This window comes from Giraffa tippelskirchi, chromosome 2 (assembly GCF_054371585.1).
Source record: "Giraffa tippelskirchi isolate mGirTip1 chromosome 2, T2T-mGirTip1v1.2.pri, whole genome shotgun sequence".
Taxonomy (NCBI): Eukaryota; Metazoa; Chordata; class Mammalia; order Artiodactyla; family Giraffidae; genus Giraffa; species Giraffa tippelskirchi.
In genome coordinates, this window is record NC_137276.1 from 126,894,974 (window position 1) to 126,918,007 (window position 23,034).

Here is a 23,034-nt window from a genome sequence, read left to right on the forward strand (position 1 = left end):
TAGCTACTCACTCTGGTATTCTTGCCTGGAGACTTCCATGGATTCTGGTGGGCTACAGTCCATGGGGTTGCAAAGAGTTGGACACAACTGAGTGACTAACGTTTTCATTTCACTTATAAGATGAAGGCAAGAGGGTCATAGTCACAGAAGTGGATGTGAAGATGGAAGCAAAGGTTGGAGTGAAGTGATTTGAAGATGGAAGAAGGGACTAAAAGCCAAGGAATGCATGTCATCTCTAGAAGCTAGAAAAGGCAAGGAAATAGATTCCCCCCTGGAGCTGCCAGGAGGAACACAGCCCTCATGACATCTTGATTTTAGGACTTCTTACCTTAGAAATATAAGATAATAAATTTGGGTTGTTTTAAACCCCTACATTTATGGTAATTTGTTACAGCAGCAATAAGAAATGAATATACCAGTGTGTCCAAAGTCTAGTGAGAATTTTGGATTTTTGCAGAGGGAAACTGTTGGAGGGGTTGGCAAGAGAGTGAACTGATCTGATTTGTTTTAAAAGGTTGGCATGGCTATTACATGGAAAATGGACTGAAATGGATATGCAAGAACGATCAGGGGGATGAGGTGGGAGGCTGTGCATTCATGCAAGTAAGAAGTGGCTGCGTTAGTGTCGGGCTAGCGTGGAGTTGGAAAGAAATAGAGGCCAGGGATCAATCTAACAGAATTTACTGATGGAGTAGATATGGTTGGGGAGCAAGAGGACTGGAAAAGAAAGGAAATAATAAAGAATGAGGCTTGGGGCTTTTCAGCATCTGGGTAGACAGTTGAGAGGCAATAGAGTACAGTGACTAACAGCCTAGAAGCCAGATGGAGACTGCTGGGGTTCAAATCCTAGCAGTACTTCTTAGCAGTTATGTCACCTTGGGTGTATTACTTACCTCTGTTCTCAGTTTCCTCTACTGTAACAAGGGCTGGATAAGGGCTGGTTTGAGGGTAGTGTGAGATATGTAAGGTGTTGCTATTAGTATCATTATGTGTTGGTGCCATTTATTGAAGTGGGAGAATCTGAAAAAGAAATAGATATGGGGGTGAAGGAAATACAAAACAATGCTTTTGATCTGTTAGATTTGAGATGCCTTATGGACAGCAAAGTGGAAATATCAAGAAAGCAGTTTAAGAATAGCTATTTCACATAAACGAGTGGAATGTAAGACCCTTGCCTTTCAAATTAGAGGAGAATATCCAATTATTCTATCTTATTTCATTTGCTTTGATTGGCAGGAGCAGCAGGGGCCTTTCCTTAGGCTAATTCAAAGCAGTTGAAGAGAAAGGATTAACACTATTTGTTGAGAGTAAAAGAAGGAATGTGTGTTTAAAGAGATGTAGGCATTCTTTCTATTCCTTCCAATTCCTCCCATTCTAATGAAGGTGAAGATAACAATTGGGCAGTGAAGGGCAGACCATAAAAAGAGTGGCATGGGGGTGGAAGATGACCATAGTGAAGAGAGTTCTTGGGATGGTAGGCTCCCCAGGGAGCTTTTTTTTCAAATTGCAGCCAAAATTAATTGTCCACATAGTAAAATAACCACTTAAAATAGTCCTGCTGTCCCTGCCTCTAGTTTCAGAAAAGTGTATATGAGTCTGAACGTAGAGTGAAAGTTGTGGTTAGGGCTGCTGAATCTCAAAGCATTTCTAAAAGGAACATTTTTATTTGATTTCAAAGTAAACGCATAAAACTTGGGAAATACAGAAATACAAAAAACATCGTCTTTATATTTTGATATATCCTTGTAGTCTGTTTTTCAAAGTAATGCATATTTTAAACATTTTCACTTAGAAATATATACTGGATATTTTCCCATGTCATTGCATAATACACTTAGTTTTCAAATGGCTATACCTTTTTATGACATGGACATTTTTGAAGAATGCAGAACTCTTCATACTTTTTTTAAATAAAATTTTTTCCATTTTGTATTTTCCTCTTGATTGGATTAAGGATATATACTCTCAGCCAGCAAAACGCGTAGGTGAGCACGAGCACTTCTCAGGGCATCACAGCTGGAGCCACATGAGCATCTGCTTCTCACTGGTGATGTTAATTTTGATCACCTGGTCAAAGTAGAGCTTAGTTCTTTCACTGAGGGTTATTGCTGAGGGTTTTTGTTCTGTTTCAACCAGTAAACAGTCTATAAGAGACACTTTAAATACATACACATGCTCTGATTTTCATCAACATTTATCCATAAATGCAGCATCCATTAATGATTTTTGCTTCATCCAGTCCTTATTCAGTTGTTGTTGGATGATTTTTCCAACTTCAGATCTCCCTCCTCATTTATTAGTGAGCCCTCTTTATTCTACTTTAAATAAGAGCCTCCCTTCTTCCCATTATTTATCAATTATTGGTATGGATTCCTGAACTTTATTTTGTTCATCACCAATCATTACTGTACTTAATTACTTTGGCACACAAGTTAGCTAGTGGGGGCCCCTTCAAGCTGATTCTTACGATGCTGGAACACAATCCCATCATCTTTTATAAGTACTTCCTTACTTTGATTATAACAAACTGTTTTAGGTATACCTACTCTGCCACAGCCTTGGAATCAGCCGTTTCTCTGAGCAGTCCTGGTTCCTTTGAGTGGGAATGGTATTAGAGACCAGTATCTAGGCTCAAGTATGCTCAAGTGCTACTTGATTCTAGTGATAGTTTTTGTACATATGTCAAATCTTTCAAATTGTGTGAGTTTATTGTGTGTTAAGGGCTTCCCTGGTAGCTCAGCTGTTAAAGAATCCACCTGCAATGCAGGAGACCCCGATTCAATTCCTGGGTCAGGAAGATCCCCTGAAGAAGGGATAGGCTACCCACTCCAGTATTCTTGGGCTTCCCTGGTGGCTCAGCTGGTAAAGAATCCACCCACAATGCAGTTGACTTGAGCTTGATCCTTGGGTTGGGAAGACTCCCTGGAGGAGGGCATGGAAACCGACTCCGGTATTTTTGCCTGAAGAATCCCATGGACAGAGGAGCCTGGCAGGCTACAGTCCATAGAGTCACAAAGAGTTGGACATGACTGAGCAACTAAGGACAGCACCACAGGACAGCATCGTATGTTATGTTATTGAGTGTTCTGTGATCACTCATCTACAGTCAGACATCTTGGAGTGCAAAGTCAAGCAGACCTTAGGAAGCATCACTATGAACAAAGCTAGTGAAGGTGATGGAATTCCAGCTGAGCTATTTCAAATCCTAAAAGATGATGCTGTGAAAGTGCTGCACTCAATATGCCAGCAAATTTGGAAAACAGCAGTGGCCATGGGACTGGAAAAGGTCAATTTTTATTCCAATCCCAAAGAAGGGCAGAGCCAAAGAATGTTCAAACTACCGCACAATTGTACTTATTTCACATTCTAGCAAAGTAATGCTCAAAATTCTCCAAGCTAGACTTCAACAGTATGTGAACTGAGAGCTTCCAGATGATCAAGCTGGATTTAGAAAAGGCAGAGGAACCAGGGATCAAATTGCCAACATCCGTTGGATCATAGAAAAGGCAAGAGAATTCCAGGAAAACATGTGCTTCATGGACTACACTAAAGCCTTTGACTGTGTGGATCACAACAAACTGTGGAAAATTCTTAAAGAGATGGGAATACCAGACCACCTGACCTGTCTCCTGAAAAATATGTATGCAGGTCAGAAGGAACAGTTAGAACTGGACGTGGAACAATGGACTGGTTCCAAATTAGGAAAGGAGTACATCAAGGCTGTATAAAGAGCCTCTTGATGAAAGTGAAAGAGGAGAGTGAAAAAGCTGGCTTAAAATTCAACATTCAAAAAACTAAGATCATGGCATCTGGTCCCATCACTCCATGGCAAATAGATGGGGAAACAATGGAAACAGTGAGAGACTTTATTTTCTTGGGCTCCAAAATCACTGCAGATGGTGACTGTAGCCATGAAATTAAAAGACGTTTGCTCCTTGGAAGAAAAGCTATGACAAACCTAGACAGCTTATTAAAAAGCAGAGACATTACTTTGCCAACAAAAGTCTGTCCAGTCAAAGCTATAATTTTTCCAATAGTCATGTATGGATGTGAGAGTTGGACCATAAAGAAGGCTGAGTGCCAGAATTGATGCTTTTGAACTGTGGTGTTTGAGAAGACTCTTGAGAGTCCCTTGGATTGCAAGGAGATGAAACCAGTCGATTCTAAAGGAAATCAATCCTGAATATTCATTGGAAGGACTGATTCTGATGCTGAAGCTCCAATACTTTGACCGCCTGATCCTAGGAGCCAACTCATTGGAAGAGACCCTGATTCTGGGAAGAACTGAAGGCAGGAGGAGAAGAGGATGACAGAGGATGAGATGATTGGATGGCATCACCAACTCAATGGACATGAAATTGAGCAAGCTCTGGGAGATGATGAAGGACAGGGAAGACTTGGTGTGCTATAGTTCATGGGGTCAAAATGAGTCCAACATGACTGAGTGACTGAACAACAACAATTGTATGTTAGTATAATACTTAAATAAGCTATTTTACAAAAGTAGATAAAAATTTTTTATAAAAAGAAAAAGAATTAAAGTATAGTGTTTAGGGATAAAACTTGGGCAATACAACTCCAAAGAAAATCAAAGTGATTACCATAAAATTCATGAGAATGATCAGTTTAGGGGAGAGGGAGTTGACTATGATTGGGTTGAGGGTATGAAGCTTCTAGGCTAGCTGATGAGGTTTTATTTTTTTACCTGGATGGTAGTAATTAGAGTTTCCTCATAATAATTCATTATATAAATTGTTTACATAATTTTCTTCAGCTTACAATTTTATCATATTTTACAGTAGAAAAGAAAAGAAATGAATAAAAATAAATGAATGCTGTTCATGTTCATTGTATATTAGGAATTAAAGTTACTCTGCAAGTAAGGAAAATCCATTAATAATCTAACATATTTCTTTGTACATTTATAAACTTATTAAAATATCTTATAAAGCTATTTTGAAGTATATTCATATAATAAATTATTAATGAGAAGCCTATACAAACAAACTAGAATATTAATCTTTCTTAATATGTTAACTTTTTGAATATTGTTACAAACCCAATCATATAAGATCAAGACAAATATTTAGTTTTAGAATTTCCATTTCATCCTTTTTATTTTTAATTTTTTTTCATTTCTTTTAACTTTTTATTGTATATTGAAGTATAGTCAATTAACAATGTTATGATAGTTTAAAGTGCACAGCAGAGCAACTCAGCCAAACATATACATGTATCTATTCTCCTCTAAACTCCCGTCTCATCCAGGCTGCCATGTAATATTGAACAGAGTTCTCTGTGCTATTCAGTAGGTTCTTGTTGATTATCCATTTATATATAGCAGTGTGTACATGTCCATCTCAGACTCCCTAACTCATTTTGTTGTTTTTAATGGTTTTTATTTCTCTGCTGAGATTTTTTATCTTTTCAAGAACTAGAGTAGATTTTCCTTTATGTCTTCAAGCAGAATTATAACAGGGCCTTCAAAAGTCCTTGTCTGCTAATTTCAATATCTGGGTCATCTCAGAGTCAGTCCCTTTTAACAGTCTTTTCTCTTTGGAATAGGTCCTACTTTTCTGTTTCTTCCTATGTTGAGTAATTTTTTAAAAAATATTCTAAACTTCGTAAATGTTATGTTACAGAAATTTTAGATTCTGTTATATGTCTCCAAATACTGTTGATGTGATGGTAGAGAAGGGGTTGTGTGGCTTTAAATAGGCAAGTAATTTGGTTGGCCTAAAACCACAACTCTTGTTTCTATGGCAACAGCTCAACTCTCAGTTCTGTTCTTTCATCTTTAGTTAGGCTGCTTGGAGTCTTCCCCAGGTCACCTGTAGTTCAGGGCTCAGCCAGACATATAGGCAGAGTTTCTATGCAGTATTTGGGATTCCCTCTCTCTGGGTCGCTCCCATTCAGGGTTCACACTTTACCTCCCAGCAGCTGTGGTCGTCCTCAAACAGTGTACTGTAGTTCTTCAAGCCAGAATAACTGTGATTTTTTTTAAAATTTTATTTATTTTAATTGGAGGCTAATTACTTTACAATATTGTAGTGGTTTTGCCATACATTGACATGAATCAGCCATGGGTGTACATGTGTTCCCCATCCTGAGCCCCCCTTCCACGTCCCTCCCCATCCCATCCCATGACCCTCTGGGTCATCCCAGTGCACCAGCCCTGAGCACACTGTCTCAGAATTTTGGTTCTCCTCTATGGTGCAGTCTGGGGCCTGCCCTCAGGCTTAACATCATTTAAAAAACAAAAAACAAAAACCTGACCCCATGGCTGTCACCTCATTGGAAGTATCAGCTTTCCTCCAGAATTGTCCTGCTTTTGCTCACTTGCACACAGGGGTTTTTCTTTTCTTTCCTCTTTTACTGTTGTCTAAAGTTTAGACATTTTATTTAAATGCAGATCTGCCTGATAGGAGATTACTTGGCCAGTACAGAAATGGACTGAATATTTATTTCTTTAAAGAAATGATAATATAAAGATGCTAAGAAATTTTTAATGGACAAATAAAATAATGATATATAAAAACACATATAGTTAGACTAACAGATTAAGGTATTTTTGGCAAACAGAAACGCTTTGAGTATGTATTCTGATTTTAAGGAAATCTGTGTATGTAACAACAAGTAGAATATAGAGATAAGAAAAGTAATAAAGGAAAAATATATCTTAACAAAAGGGAAAACATTTTTACTTTAACTATTCTGAAGTAAAATATTTGAACCTATTTTGTATTATTTTAGGAATAAATCTAATGAAGCTGATGAGTGTCAAAGAGAACTTAGAAAACTGAAGTTTGAATCCATTATTTCTGACTCACGGTACACATTGCAAATTTTTTATTTAATATTTTTAGTAATTGAATTTGAAACCATATTTTAGATAACATTTAAAATGTACTTAAATTTTTTTATAGTATTGCTTATGTAAACAATACCTAACCCTAGTTTATAATGTACTGAAGCTGTTCAATGATTTTTGCCTCTGCCTAGATAGGAAAATTTTTAAATCACAGAACTATCTATTTATGTAGCATTCTTATTTTAAAAATTAAAGTTATACTCTTTATTTTTAAATGAGATGTTCATATATTTTTGATAAACATAAAAATACAGTATTAAATGCATATTGGTTGGGTTTTTTATCCTTATTCCATTTTAGGCACACCAGATTGCTTAAAGAAAAAGAAGACTCTTTAATGACCTGTCAACAAATATACAAAACTTTACAGGAAGAACTGACTGCAAAAGAAAGGCAAGAAGATGACTTAAAAAGAAGAATTAATCTTGCAGAAAATGAACTGGAAATAACCAAAACTCTTCTGAATCAGACAAAGGAAGAAGTTGTAACACTGAAAGGTGAAAGGTACAGTCAAGAATAATTTCTTCCAAATATATTTTATGTGTAAGTCAGTAATCCATATATATTTATAACATCAAGGTCCTATATATTTTGATAACAGTGAAATCCAAGATTAAAGATACATTTCACGTGAAAGGTCATCCTATTCTACCACCCCATTTTACAGGTGATTAAACTGAAGCCCAAACTGGTTAAAGGACTTGCTTAACTTCACTGAGTTAGTGCAAGTAGGATGGAACCCACGTGGCATTTGGTGTTAGATTTTTGTTGAATCAAAAAGATCATGTGTGGTACTTACACTACTGAATTTCACTTTGGCCAGTAATTGTTGGATTCTATCATCTTCCAACAGAAAAACATCTCTTTATCACTTTTTCCTTTATAAGCTCCTACTTCTCTGTTATTTGTCAACACCTTGTATTGAAGACTCTCCAAAAGCAAAAAATACCTCTGGTATTGAGTTAATATCAAAGATACTAAGAAGCATATTCCTCCAACCATCCTAGATATTTTTGCTCAGTACCTTGTCTTTACTTAATATCTCAACCATGCTTTCTTTCCATTTTCATTTGCCTGATAATATCTTTTATTATTTGAATCCTTTTCTTTTAAATCCATATTGGTATATAGCATAATGTTAGGGGTTTTCCTTTTGTTTTGAATTCATATTGGTATATAGCATAATGCTAGGGGTTTTGTTGGCTTTTATTAAATCTAGGAGTCTTTAATGGGAGGTATTATTCCATTTACATATTCCATAAGAATACAAGTTTCATGAGGATAAGAATTTTTGTCTTGTATTATTCTCTGTGTACAGAAGGCATAATTAGATATTTGTTTTTCATTTTTTCTGTCATTTTTCATTTTATTCATTTTATTTTATGAGTATTTGACTACTTTCTATCTAGAATATTTATAATCTTATTTTCATTCTTTCTGAGGACAGCTGTTTGCTCCCAGAGGTGGAGTTTGGGAGTGAGGCCACGGAAATGGATAGCAGGCACCTTAGAATTAGGTTCATTGTTTCTGAACTTTCTCACCAACACTATGCCCTGGATTGTATCTGTGTCTACTCCAGGCTAGTCAGAGGTCTGTCTAGTTCACAGAGAAACAAGGTTTATCTCTTGTCTCCCCTGAGATAATATTCATTTACTTCTCTTTGGTTGAGTCAGATGAACAATTGCAGAGCTTATTGCCACCCACCACTTATTCCTCCAACCTGCTACACCAGTAACATGCCTCTTGCTAAGGTGTTGCGTCTTGTAGTTCTGTGAGTCTTCATCCCACCCCCACTTCTGCCATTTCACAATTTTGTCATTGCTAATCCCAGTACATATTAGAAGCAGCAATTTTATTAGCAGGAGATTTGCAAGAGCCAGACTTAACTAATAGTAACAAGAAGTGATGGCAGTGGAAAGACTGACCATGCATAAGAAAGAAAAACTAAGTGCAAACAAAAAACCTTAAAAGCATTGCAGTTTGGCCCAATATGCAATAGACACAAGAACTCCTACACATCCCAGTAATTTTGACTGCCCCTTTGTTTATAGCTCGTGTGTGCTGTGCGTGCCCACTCGCTTCAGTCATGTCCAACTCTTTGCGACCCTATGGACTGTAGCCCACCAGTCTCCTCTATCCATGGGGATTCTCCAGGCAAGAATACTGGAGTGGGTTGCCATGCCCTCCTCCAGGGGATCTTCCCACCCCAGGGATTGAACACACGTCTCCTCCATTGCAGGCGGATTCTTTTCTGCTGAGCCACTGTGAAAGCCCATGTTTATAGTATGGGTTAATAATTGATGGCCATAATGATGACTGCATCAGAAAGATTAAAATCAGCTATATACTCTATGTATATGAAAGGTACAGAATACCCCACTTCCAGTGATGTCAGATTAATTAGATTTAGCTGTTTATCCAGATGAATTCTGTCTCCTTCATAGTGGTCATTGAGAAGATTCTATCTTTGTTCAAACATTTCTGGAACTCTTTTCTGAGGACTGGCTTAAGTGTGCATGTTTTAGAATATCCTCAGTATGATGAATCTTTGACCTTTAGGAATGAATTTGATTTTTAAAACAATATCAATAGGTCCAGTGAAAGCAAGTTCAAGGAGAATGATGGGAAATCAATCTGGGAACTATCATTGGGGATTAAAAATAAAGTAAAATGTTTTCTCTTTTTTTGTATGCTTAATAAACTATATCTGGCAGCAGTTTGAAGATGGCAGTTTCATGAATGTTTTCAGGATTAACAACATTATTAGAATAAACATAGAGCTTTCTTAGGGGATTGTTTGCTTTGAAATAGCATACCAAATTTCCTGTTTTCTTTTTTTTTTTTTAATTTAGTATGACTCTAACCTTATCTTCTATTATGAGTGTTAAAGATAATTTCTTTAAGTTTTCTGAGAATAGAGACATCACTGGACTATTTTCTCCTCTTCTTCTCCTCTCTGCCCCTCCCTCTTTTTTCCCTCTTGCTGTTTTTCTTTCTTTATTCTCTATACTTTAGTCTATCAAAAAGCAGGCATGATATTCCATAGTTGTTTAGTGGCACCAAGTGTACTGACATAATGTCTGTCACATAATAAAAATTAGTATGTGCTTACAGCCCAGTAAGTTATTGTATTATCATAGGATTACTCTTAGATATAAGCACTGTCTTTTTTTTCCTTGTCCAGGGTGTCCTTCACATTTTGTCTGCCTTGTCTTTTATTATATCCTCCGAATCTGGTACATGTATCCACTCAATAAGTATCTGTGGAGTGGATGAATGACTCGCTTTGGGTAATTCAGTTAACTAACAATTATTTGTTGAGCATTTATTATATGCCAGGTACTATGTACCTTGGGCACTCTGTCTATCAGATCTAGTCCCTTAAATCTATTTGTCACTTCTACTGTATACTCATAAGGGATTTGATCTAGGTCATACCTGAATGGACTAGTGGTTTTCCCTACTTTCTTCAATTTAAGTCTGAATTTGGCAATAAGGAGTTCATGATCTGAGCCACAGTCTGCTCGCGGTCTTGTTTTTGCTGACTGTATAGAGCTTCTCTATCTTTGGCTGCAAAGAATATAATCAATCTGATTTCGGTGTTGACCATCTGGTGATGTCCATATGTAGAGTCTTCCCTTGTGTTGTTGGAATAGGGTATTTGCTATTACCAGTGTGTTCTCTTGACAAAACTCTATTAGCCTTTGCCCTACTTCATTCTGTACTCCAAGGCCAAATTTGCCTGTTACGCCAGGTGTTTCTTGACTTCCTACTTTTGCATTCCAGTCCTCTATAATGAAAAGGACATCTTTTTTGGGTGTTAGTTCTAGAAGGTCTTGTAGGTCTTCATAGAACCGTTCAGCTTCTTTGGCATTACTGGTCGGGGCATAGACTTGGATTACCGTGATATTGAATGGTTTGCCTTGGAAACGAACAGAGATCATTCTATCGTTTTTGAGATTGCATCCAAGTACTGCCTTTTGGACTCTTTTGTTGACCATGATGGCTACTCCATTTCTTCTAAGGGATTCTTGCCCACAGCAGTAGATATACTGGTCATCTGAGTTAAATTCACCCATTCCAGTCCATCTTAGTTCGCTGATTCCTAGAATGTCGACGTTCACTCTTGCCATCTCCTGTTTGACCACTTCCAATTTGCCTTGATTCATGGGCCTAACATTCCAGGTTCCTATGCAATATTGCTCTTTACAGCATCGGACTTTGCGTCTATCACCAGTCACCTCCACAGCTGGGTATCGTTTTTGCTTTGGCTCCATCCGATCATTTTTTCTGGATTTATTTCTCCACTGATCTCCATTAGCATATTGGGCACCTACTGACCTGGGGAGTTCATCTTTCAGTGTCCTATCTTTTTGCCTTTTCATACTGTTCATGGGGTTCTCAAGGCAAGAATACTGAAGTGGTTTGCCATGCCCTTCTCCAGTGGACCACATTCTGTCAGACCTCTCCACCATGACCCATCCGTCTTGGGTGGCCCCACATGGCGTGGCTTAGTTTCATTGAGATAGATTAGGCTGTGGTCCGTGTGACCAGATTAGCTAGTTTTCTGTAATTTTAGTTTCAGTGTGTCTGCCCTCTGATGCCCTCTCGCAACACTTACCATCTTACTTGGGTTTCTCTTACCTTGGATGTGGGGTATTTGCAAAAAAGCAAAATGGCTGTCTGAGGAGGCCTTACAGATAGCTGGGAAGAGAAGAGAAGCGAAAAGCAAAGGAGAAAAGGAAAGGTATTCCCATCTGAATGCAGAGTTCCAAAGAATAGCAAGGAGAGATAAGAAAGCCTTCCTCAGCTATCAGTGCAAAGAAATAGAGGAAAACAACAGATTGGGAAAGACTAGAGATCTCTTCAAGAAAATTAGAGATACCAAAGGAACATTTCATGCAAAGATAGGCTCGATAAAGGACAGAAACGATATGGACCTAACAGAAGCAGAAGATATTAAGAACAGGTGGCAAGAATACACAGAAGAACTGTACAAAAAAGATCTTAATGACCCAGATAATCACGATGGTGTGATCACTCACCTAGAGCCAGACATCCTGTATATTGTCTAGGTGACAATATACAGCCTTGACATACTCCTTTTCCTATTTGGAACCAGTCTGTTGTTCCATGTCCAGTTCTAACTGTTGCTTCCTGACCTACATCCAGGTTTCTCAAGACGCAGGTCAGGTGGTCTGGTATTCCCATCTCTTTCAGAATTTTCCACAGTTTGTTGTGATTCACACAGTCAAAGGCTTTGGCATAGTCAAAGGATAGTGTGGAAGGATCACTCTGACTGCTGGATGGAGAAGGGATTCACAATGGGCAGTAGGAGCAAGTCAGGTCATTTACTGTTTTGATACTAATCAAAGGATTTTGTGCATCGTTAAGCCTAAGAGACATTCAAAAAGTGAAAATCTTTAACCCCCTGCCAGTTTCCATTGGATTGTTTGAATGTCTGTACCAAGTGGATGAGAGCAAATAGCCAGGGCTTACTCCATGTTGAGCCAGAGGAAGATGGGACAGCCAGGGTAAAAAAGACATCCTTAAGAACAAGTGACCTTTCAGAGGCTTTGACATTACTGTCTAAACTTGCCTCAAAACTTTGACTTCAGAGGCAAAGATGTTATCCTGCCCCTTTCCTGTCTCTGTTTTGGTTCTTTGTCTTCCCCTCCTATGATCATGTGACAGCAGATATTCCTTAAGGTTCAGGATGAACTCGGCTTTCCTCTCTCCACTTTCTTTCCCCAGTAAACTGTCTCTCAACTGAGCAAATTTGCTCTTGGAGCTCTGGTTTGAAGCACCAGTGGAATTTCTAAATAGAGGTATCCTTAAGCAATTGGAGGTGTGAAAGTCCTTCCAGAAAAAGAAGCTGGGCTCAGGGAAAAAAAACTTAAAATAAAGATGTTTGATGAGACCCATAGAGATTCTAATTGAGTAGGGCTAGGCGGTGCCTGGGAATCTGCCACACAGCAAGGTCCCAAACCTCTGCCTTGGAAAGACAGCAACCAACAGGCTACAAGATGTGCTCTCCAGAGGCCAGAGCCCAGCTTGCTCAGGGTGCCAGGGTGGGCTTTGCAAATTCAGGCACTGTCACCACACTGCCCCTTCTCCCTCTCCCCTCCCCACAGCAGAGCCATTTGCCATGGTTGCACTGGGACCATTATGGAAAGTGTGAGACTTATAAGCTATGTAGCTTGAGAAGAGGAGGAAAAAAGATATGAAAAGCCAGAACTGGCTCTAGAAAAAAATTCAGAATTTCTGAATTTGGAGCAGGAAAGGAGTTAGTGACTAGGAAATAATTCATCCTTAGTACAAATCTAATTAATTATGTGTTACTTTGCCCTCCACACTCAGCTGAGGAAGCTCCCTTAGGAGAAGAGGCTCCACTGGAAGGAAGAGAAGTAGGTCCTCAAGATCCTAGATGCTTGGGGTAGAGAAGGTCTGGCCAGCTTGGTCACAGGCACACTGGGGCTGGAGAGAGGGGTCTCCTTGGGGCATGGCACAGGAACAGTGCCAGAGAAAAGTGTGGCTGTTTTTAAAATTCTGTGTAAAGAGAGCCCTCAACTCTCATGCTTCCATGAGTTCTCTTAGGCCAAGGCCAGAACTCGACCTGGAAACATGAATTTGTGACACCACTTCAAAAGCATTGAGGATTAAATGGGATTTTGTGGGCTGGCCTGCAGACCTAATTCCTTCTTTTTGGAAAATTACTGCTATAGTAAAATGTGTTGGGAATTTCCTGTAACCAACTTACAAATTCATTTTAGAAGAACATATGTGTTTAAACTTGAAGACTGCCCACGTATAACACTGAGAAATTCATTTACGCAGTAATGTGTGGCCTACAATGGTACCACTGAGACCCGCAGCTGTTTGTAACAGCTCACACCATATACCTTCATCCTCAGGAGCTGTGTAGGCCCTATCTTGGTAAATTCCAAGAAAAAAAATATAGAATTATTGTGATTTACCTGCCAATAACATGACAGGATTAGTGAAGAATGTTGTTGGAGGAAAAGCTTCATTGTGACCAAAGTTAGGTGCAACTGACTTGCATGTAAATGATTTTGTGAAATAAATAATATCTGCCTGTATCTCAAAATATCTAGCTCTTTACCTACCTCAACTGAAATTTACCTAATTGCTCCCTGTCCCCCCAAAACACATGTTTGAGGCTATAGGGAAGGATTTTATTCCCCCTCTCACACACGCATTAACTTCTTTTCACAATTTCTTCATCCTCTTCTCTTTCTCTTTTATAATTGAGAGCTATAGACCCTCACCTCAGAAAAATAGACATAAAACCTGGCAAATTATTTCAGGAGATTCATGGAGTTTCCTGTTCTCCTGTATATGAATGACCCCTTGATTAAACATACCTGCTTCTTCAGGCTCTCTCTTCCCCTACTCCTTCTTTTCTTTCTTCTCTCCTCCCCTGCTTCTCCCTCTCAAGCTCCCTCACAAGCCCCAGGTTTCACAGTCGTGGGGGGCCCTCTGAATGCTTCTGTGGACATGATTTTGTTTTCACAGAGCCCTAAGCAAGATGCATCGTTGTGTGGTGCTCATTAGAAGGAATCGGGAATCTGAAAACCAGCCTGAACTCAGCTCTCCTTACCACTTGCCACAGAGGAAAGAGCTTATTTTTCTTGTATAACTGTGCCATTCCCTCCTCACCAAACCCTGTGTCCCTATGTCTAGTCTCACTCAGAAGGAGCTTCCCTTCTAATTCACCAACTCAGAGGGAAAGCCATTTTCAAATTTGCACAAAGACTCTGGCCAGCAGAGTTGCAGCCCTCTCTTTTGAAGCATTTTTCTCTTGAGGAAACTGAGGATAAGCAAGGCTAAGTGTCTTGCTCAGGTTAACAAAATTAGCAAAGACAGAAATCAAACTCTGTTGTATCTAGCTTTTAACCCGTGTTCCCCCCACTACAGTTTATACGGTTCTCTTAGCGTTTGTCCTGAAGGGATCCATTCTGTCAGCTTCTCTTTCTCAATCATGGTGTAACACTGAATCTTCAGGGAACTTCCAGCCCTGCAGAAAGCAGAAAATCCGAGTACCCCCTCTCCCCTTCCCCTTGCTTTCTTACCCCACCTCTCCACTCTTCCAGGATTCTTCCATTCATTTAATAAATATAATGTGGTGACTTTTGTCTTCCTTCCTGTAGTGCCTTGGCAAAATCAGAAGTAGAACTATATCTTCAAAATAAAAGTAGAATAAAAACATTTCACAACACATTCTATAAGAAGATAAACTTGGTGTTTAGTTACTTTTTTGAGGCTTATCATACTTTCATGAAGGCTAGAAGCAATAACAATATAAAAAAGGATGTGGAGGCTAAGATGGCAGAGGAATAGGACGGGGAGACCACTCTCTCCTCCACAAATTTATCGAAAGAACATCTGAACGCTGACCAAACTTCACAAAACTACTTCTGAAGGCTGGCAGAGGACGTCAGGCTTCCACAAAGACAGCGCATTATCTTCAAAAGAGGTAGGAGAAATTATAAAAGATAAAAAGAGAGACAAAAGAGTTAGGGACGGAGACCCGTCCCGGGGAGGGAGTCGTAAAAGAGGAGGAATTTCCAAGCACCAGGAAACCCTCTTACCGGCGGGTGTGGGGGAAGATTTCTTATCTCGGAGGGCAACGTAACTGGGAGGAAAAAATAAATAAAATCCACAGATTACGTGCCTAAAGCAACTCCCAGCAAAGAACCCCAGACGCTCGCATCATGCGCCACCAGCAAGTGGGGGCTGAACGGAGAGGAGTGGGCGGCACTGCCTAGGGTAAGGACCGGGCCCGAGTGCCCCGAGGGCAATCTGAGGGAGCTAACGTGAGATAGTAACCTAAACTGTGGGACAGCAGAGAGAGAGAACTATCCCGCGAAAAGCCCAACTCTAAGGCACTGCCGGCCCGCTCACAGAACAAAGGACTGAGCGATACCAGAGGAGAGCTAGCCGGCTGCGGACCGCCCCATCCCCCGCCGGACACAGCGGGCAGGCGGGGCCCGCCAGAGCCGGAAAGGGGCAAACTCGGCCCCAGAGAGGGCACCCCCTACCAAACTGCAAACAGGCTCCCAGTTTCTAAGCAAAGACTGCCTGAGATCCCGGAGGGTCGACAGCCGCCGGGAGGGTCGCAGCCAGAGACCAGCTCCCCAGAACCGACACAAAGCACACCGGAGCCGGGCGCGCCCATAAACCGAGGCAGGGACCAGGGAGGTGATAAGCTGCACCGCTCCAACAGGGGGGAGCACGCTCGCCAAACTCCTGGCCGCCTGAGCAGCTCCGACCGGGAACGGCACAAGCCGTGGGCGAAACCGAGTTTGCGCCTTTGTGGAGTAACCGGGAGCCTGAACCTGAGCGGCTTAGACCTGGGAAGTGCACGCATCCCAGGGCCCACTCCTCGGCCCACTCCCTGGCGGAGTAACCTGAAGCCTGAGCAGGATAGACGGGGAAAGCACACACGCCGTGAGCGGGGGCGAACCCAGTGCGGCCGAGACACTGCAAGCTCACCACACACACGCCAGATTTGCAGTGTTCCTTCCTCCCCACAGCACGATTGAACAAGCGAACCTAAAGAGATCACCTCCACCGCTTTGTTGCAGGGCGGAAATTAGATACTGAAGAGATCTCCAAACAGAAGCCAAATAAACAGAGGGAAGCGCTTTGGAAGGGACAGGCCAACAGATTAAAATCCCTGTAGTTAATACCGACTGCATTGAAAAGGACCTATAGATCTTGAAAAGTATAAGCAGGAATAAGGATCTATCTGAAACTGAGCAGATCCCACACTGCTCACAACAGCTCCAGAGAAAGTCCGGGATATATATTTTTTTACTATTATTATTTTTTATTTTAATTTTTTTTTAAATTAAAAAAAATTTTTTTTCTCTTCTTTCCTTTTTCTTCAAGTCCTCTATTACACCTTTAACTTTCATTTTCATAACCCACTATTAACTTGCAAAAAAAAAACCCTATTTTTGAAGCAAACTACATACATATATCTTATACTTTTTGTGTTTTCTTTTTTAAATTTTTTTCCTGTTTTACTTTTTTTTACTGTTTTACTGTTTTTTTTCTTTTTACACTGTTTCCTTTTTTTCTTTTTTTTATATTGTAAGTTTTATAAGAGTCTAACCTCTACTCTAGATTTTTAATCTTTGTTTTACATATTTGATATCAATTTTGTACATTTAAGAACCCAATCTTTAGGGCCCATTTTTACTCAGGAGTGTGATCACTGGCCTGATTACTCTCTCCCCCTATTGATGCTCTTTCTTCTCCCCCAGGGAACCTCTATCTCCCACCCTCCTCCTTCTCTTCTCAACCCAATTCTGTGAATCTCTGAGGGTGATCTGGGTACCAGAGAACACTTCAGGAACAGGATACTGCCCAGATCTCTCTCTCCCCCTCTTGATTCCTCCCTTTCTACTCATGCTCACCTCTATTACCTTCCTCCCCCCTCTCTATGTATCTCTGTGAACCACTCTGAGGGTTCCAAACTGTGGAAAGCACAGAGGGAAGTGCTTACTGGCTAGATTGCTCTCTCCACATTTGAATTCCCCTCTTCCCCTCCTGGTCACCTCAACCCCCCCCCCCCCACCTCATCTCTCCATGTAACTCAGTGAACCTTTCTGGGTATCCCTCACTGTGGAGAATCTTTTCACCATTAACCTAAAAGTTTTATTATTGAGGCTGTATGGAAGGAGAAGTCTTGAGGCTACTGCAAGAATAAGACTGAAAGCCAGGGGAAACATTAATTAATAAGAGACCATCCAATAGCCTCCATATATACACTGAAACCAAGCTCCACCCAAGAGCCAGTAAGTTCCAGAGCAAGACACACCACGCAAATTCTCCAGCAACGCAGGAACATAGACCTGAGCATCAATATACAGGCTGCCCAGAGGCACACCAAATCCATAGACATCTCAAAAATTAATACTGGTCACTCCATTGCACTCTAGAGAGCAGAAATCCAGCTCCACCCACCAGAACACCGACACAAGCTCCCCCAACCAGGAAGCCTTGACAAGCCACCTGTCCAACCCCAACCACAGTGAGGAACCTCCACAATAAAGAGGAACTTCATACTACCAGAATACAGAAGGGCCACACCTAACACAGCAATCTAAACAAGATGAAAAGGCAGAGAAATACTCAGCAAGTAAAGGAAAATGAGAAATGCCCACAAAACCAAACAAAAGAGGAGGAGATAGGGAATCTATCTGAAAAAGAATTTAGAATAATGATAATAAAAATGATCCAAAATCTTGAAAGCAAAATGGAGTTACAGATAAATAGCCTGGAGACAAGGATTGAGAAGATGCAAGAAATGTTTATCAAGGACTTAGAAGAAATAAAAAGGAGTCAATATAGAATGAATAATGAAATAAAGGAGATAAAAGACACTCTGGAGGGAACCAACAGTAGAATAACGGAGGCAGAAGATAAGATAAGTGAGGTAGAAGATAGAATGATGGAAATAAACGAAGCAGAGACGAAAAAAGAAAAAAGAATCAAAAGAAATGAGGAAAACCTCAGGGACCTCTGGGACAATATGAAACGCCCCAACATTCGAATCATAGGAGTCCCAGAAGAAGAAGATAAAAGGAAAGGCCATGAAAAAATACTCGAGGAGATAATAGTTGAAAATTTCCCTAAAATGAGGAAAGAAATAGTCACAGAAGTCCAAGAAACCCAGAGAGTTCCAAACAGGATAAACCCAAGGCGAAACACCCCAAGACACATATTAATCAAATTAACAAAGATCAAACACAAAGAACAAATATTAAAAGCAGCAAGGGAAAAACAACAAATAACACACAAGGGGATCCCCATAAGGATAACAGCTGATCTTTCAATAGAAACCCTTCAGGCTAGAAGGGAATGGCAGGACATACTTAAAGTAATGAAAGAGAATAATCTACAACCCAGATTACTGTACCCAGCAAGGATCTCATTCAGATATGAAGGAGAATTCAAAAGCTTTACAGACAAGCAAGAGCTGAGGGAATTCAGCACCACCAAACCAGCTCTCCAACAAATGCTAAAGGATCTTCTCTAAACAGGAAACACAGAAAGGATGTTTCAACACGAACTCAAAACAACAAAGTAAATGGCAACGGGATCATACTTATCAATAATTACCTTAAATGTAAATGGGTTGAATGCCCCAACCAAAAGACAAAGGGTTGCTGAATGAATACAAAAACAAGACCCCTATATATGCTGTCTACAAGAGACCCACCTCAAAACTAGGGACACACACAGGCTGAAAGTGAAGGGATGGAAAAACATATTTCATGCAAACGGAGACCAAAGGAAAGCAGGAGTCGCAATACTCATTTCAGATAAAATAGACTTTAAAATAAAGGATGTGAAAAGGGACAAAGAAGGACACTACATAAAGATCAAAGGATCAATCCAAGAAGAAGACGTAACAATCATAAATATATATGCACCCAACGTAGGAGCACCACAATATATAAGGCAAATACTAGCAAGTATGAAAGGGGAAATTAACAATAACACAATAATAGTGGGAGACTTTAATACTCCACTCATGCATATGGATAGATCAACTAAACAGAAAATTAACAAGGAAACACAAACTTTAAATGATACCATAGACAAATTAGATTTAATTGATATTTACAGGACTTTCCACCCCAAAACAATCAATTTTACCTTTTTCTCAAATGCACATGGAACTTTCTCCAGGATAGATCACATCCTGGGCCATAAATCAAGCCTTGGTAAATTCAAAAAAATTGAAATCATCCCAGCCATCTTCTCTGACCACAATGCAGTAAGATTAGACCTCAATTACAGGAAAAAAACTATTAAAAATTCCAACATATGGAGGCTAAACAACATGCTTCTGAATAACCAACAAATCACAGAAGAAATCAAAAAAGAAATAAAATTATGCATAGAAACGAATGAAAATGAAAACACAACAACCCAAAACCTATGGGACACTGTAAAAGCAATGCTAAGGGGAAGGTTCATAGCAATACAGGCGTACCTCAAGAAACAAGAAAAAAATCAAATAAATCAACTAACTCTACACCTAAAGCACCTAGAGAAGGAAGAAATGAAAAACCCCAGGGTCAGTAGAAGGAAAGAAATCTTAAAAATTAGGGCAGAAATAAATGCAAAAGAAACAAAAGAGACCATAGCAAAAATCAACAAAACTAAAAGCTGGTTTTTCGAGAAGATAAACAAAATTGACAAGCCATTAGCCAGACTCATCAAGAAACAAAGGGAGAAGAATCAGATCAACAAAATTAGAAATGAAAATGGAGAGATCACAACAGACTCCACAGAAATACAAAGGATCATAAGAGACTACTACCAACAGCTATATGCCAATAAAATGGACAACTTGGAAGAAATGGACAAATTCTTGGAAAAGTATAACTTTCCAAAACTGAACCAGGAAGAAATAGAAGATCTTAACAGACCCATCACAAGCACAGAAATCGAAACTGTAATCAGAAATCTTCCAGCAAACAAAAGCCCAGGACCAGACGGCTTCACAGCGGAATTCTACCAAAAATTTAGAGAAGAGCTAACACCTATCCTACTCAAACTCTTCCAGAAAATTGCAGAAGATGGTAAACTTCCAAACTCATTCTATGAGGCCACCATCACCCTAATTCCAAAACCAGACAAAGATGTCACAAAAAAGGAAAACTACAGGCCAATATCACTGATGAACATAGATGCAAAAATCCTTAATAAAATTCTAGCAAACAGAATCCAACATCATATTAAAAAGATCATACATCATGACCAAGTGGGCTTTATCCCAGGAATGCAAGGTTTTTTTAACATCCGCAAATCAATCAATGTAATACACCACATTAACAAATTGAAAGAAAAAAACCATATGGTTATCTCAATAGATGCAGAAAAAGCCTTTGACAAAATTCAGCATCCATTTATGATAAAAACCCTGCAGAAAGCAGGAATAGAAGGAACATATCTCAACATAATAAAAGCTATATATGACAAACCCACAGCAAACATTATCCTCAATGGTGAAAAATTGCAAGCATTTCCCCTAAAGTCAGGAACAAGGCAAGGATGCCCACTTTCACCACTACTATTCAACATAGTTTTGGAAGTTTTGGCCACAGCAATCAGAGCTGAAAAAGAAATAAAAGGAATACAGATAGGAAAAGAAGAAGTAAAACTCTCACTGTTTGCAGATGACATGATCCTCTACATAGAAAACCCTAAAGACTCTACTAGAAAATTACTAGAGTTAATCAATGAATATAGTAAAGTTGCAGGATATAAAATTAACACACAGAAATCCCTTGCATTCCTATACTCCAATAATGAGAAAACAGAAAGAGAAATTAAGGAAACCATACCATTCACCATTGCATCAAAAAGAATAAAATACTTAGGAATATATCTACCTAAAGAAACAAAAGACTTATATATAGAAAACTATAAAACACTGATGAAAGAAATCAAAGAGGACACAAACAGATGGAGAAATATACCGTGTTCATGGATTGGAAGAATTAATATAGTGAAAATGAGTATACTACCCAAAGCAATCTATAGATTCAATGCAATCCCTATCAAGCTACCAATGGTATTTTTCACAGAACTAGAACAAATCATCTCACAATTTGTATGGAAATATAAGAAACCTCGAATAGCCAAAGCAATCTTGAGGAAGAAGAATGGAACTGGAGGAATCAACCTGCCTGACTTCAGGCTCTACTACAAAGCCACAGTCATCAAGACAGTATGGTACTGGCACAAAGATAGAAATATAGATCAATGGAACAAAATAGAAAGCCCAGAGATAAACCCACGCACATATGGACACCTTATCTTCGACAAAGGAGGCAAGAATATACAATGGAGAAAAGACAATCTCTTTAACAAGTGGTGCTGGGAAAACTGGTCAACCACTTGTAAAAGAATGAAACTAGAACACTTCCTAACACCGTACACAAAAATAAACTCAAAATGGATTAAAGATCTAAACATAAGACCAGAAACTATAAAACTCCTAGAGGAAAACAGAGGCAAAACACTCTCCGACATAAATCACAGCAGGATCCTCCATGACCCACCTCCCAGAATATTGGAAATAAAAGCAAAAATAAACAAATGGGACCTAATTAAACTTAAAAGCTTTTGCACAACAAAGGAAACTATAAGCAAGGTGAAAAGACAGCCTTCAGAATGGGAGAAAATAATAGCAAACGAAGCAACAGACAAACAATTAATCTCAAAAATATACAAGCAACTCCTGCAGCTGAATTCCAGAAAAATAAACGACCCAATCAAAAAATGGGCCAAAGAACTAAACAGACATTTCTCCAAAGAAGACATACAGATGGCTAACAAACACATGAAAAGATGCTCAACATCACTCATTATTAGAGAAATGCAAATCAAAACCACAATGAGGTATCATTTCACACCAGTCAGAATGGCTGCTATCCAAAAGTCTACAAGCAATAAATGCTGGAGAGGGTGTGGAGAAAAGGGAACCCTCTTACACTGTTGGTGGGAATGCAAACTAGTACAGCCACTATGGAGAACAGTGTGGAGATTCCTTAAAAAACTGGGAATAGAACTGCCATATGACCCAGCAATCCCACTGCTGGGCATATACACCAAGGAAACCAGAATTGAAAGAGACGCGTGTACCCCAATGTTCATCGCAGCACTGTTTACAATAGCCAGGACATGGAAGCAACCTAGATGTCCATCAGCAGACGAATGGTTAAGGAAGCTGTGGTACATATACACAATGGAATATTACTCAGCCGTTAAAAAAAATACATTTGAATCGGTTCTACTGAGATGGATGAAACTGGAGCCCATTATACAGAGTGAAGTAAGCCAGAAAGAAAAACACCAATACAGTATACTAATGCATATATATGGAATTTGAAAGATGGTAACGATAACCCTATATGCGAGACAGAATAAGAGACACAGATGCATAGAACAATTTTATGGACTCTGAGGGAGAAGGTGAGGGTGGGACGTTCTGGGAGAATAGCATTGAAACATGTATATTATCATATGTGAAACAGAACACCATTCCATGTTCGATGCATGAGACAAGGGCTCAGGGCCGGGGCAATGGGATGACCCAGAGGGATGGGATGGGG

General features: G+C 39.5%; 1 protein-coding gene across 34 annotated transcripts in view; it reads left to right on the top strand.

Moving 5' to 3' along the window:
• Window positions 1–23,034, top strand: part of LEKR1 (leucine, glutamate and lysine rich 1) — a 207,274-nt gene that overhangs the window by 129,067 nt on the left and 55,173 nt on the right. For 19 of the 34 annotated variants that reach the window (XR_014076931.1, XR_014076929.1, XR_014076920.1 and 16 more), the window contains 2 exons: window positions 6,754–6,831; window positions 7,172–7,375. Coding sequence is in view for 20 of the 34 variants with exons in the window: in XM_081570637.1 (XP_081426763.1) it covers window positions 6,754–6,831; window positions 7,172–7,375 (282 nt within the window). In the remaining 14 variants the exon portion in view is untranslated. Of the gene's footprint in view, window positions 1–120; window positions 252–6,753; window positions 6,832–7,171; window positions 7,424–14,407; window positions 15,022–23,034 lie in introns of those variants that run through there. The other 15 variants (XR_014076928.1, XR_014076923.1, XR_014076934.1 and 12 more) reach the window with 4 other exon arrangements.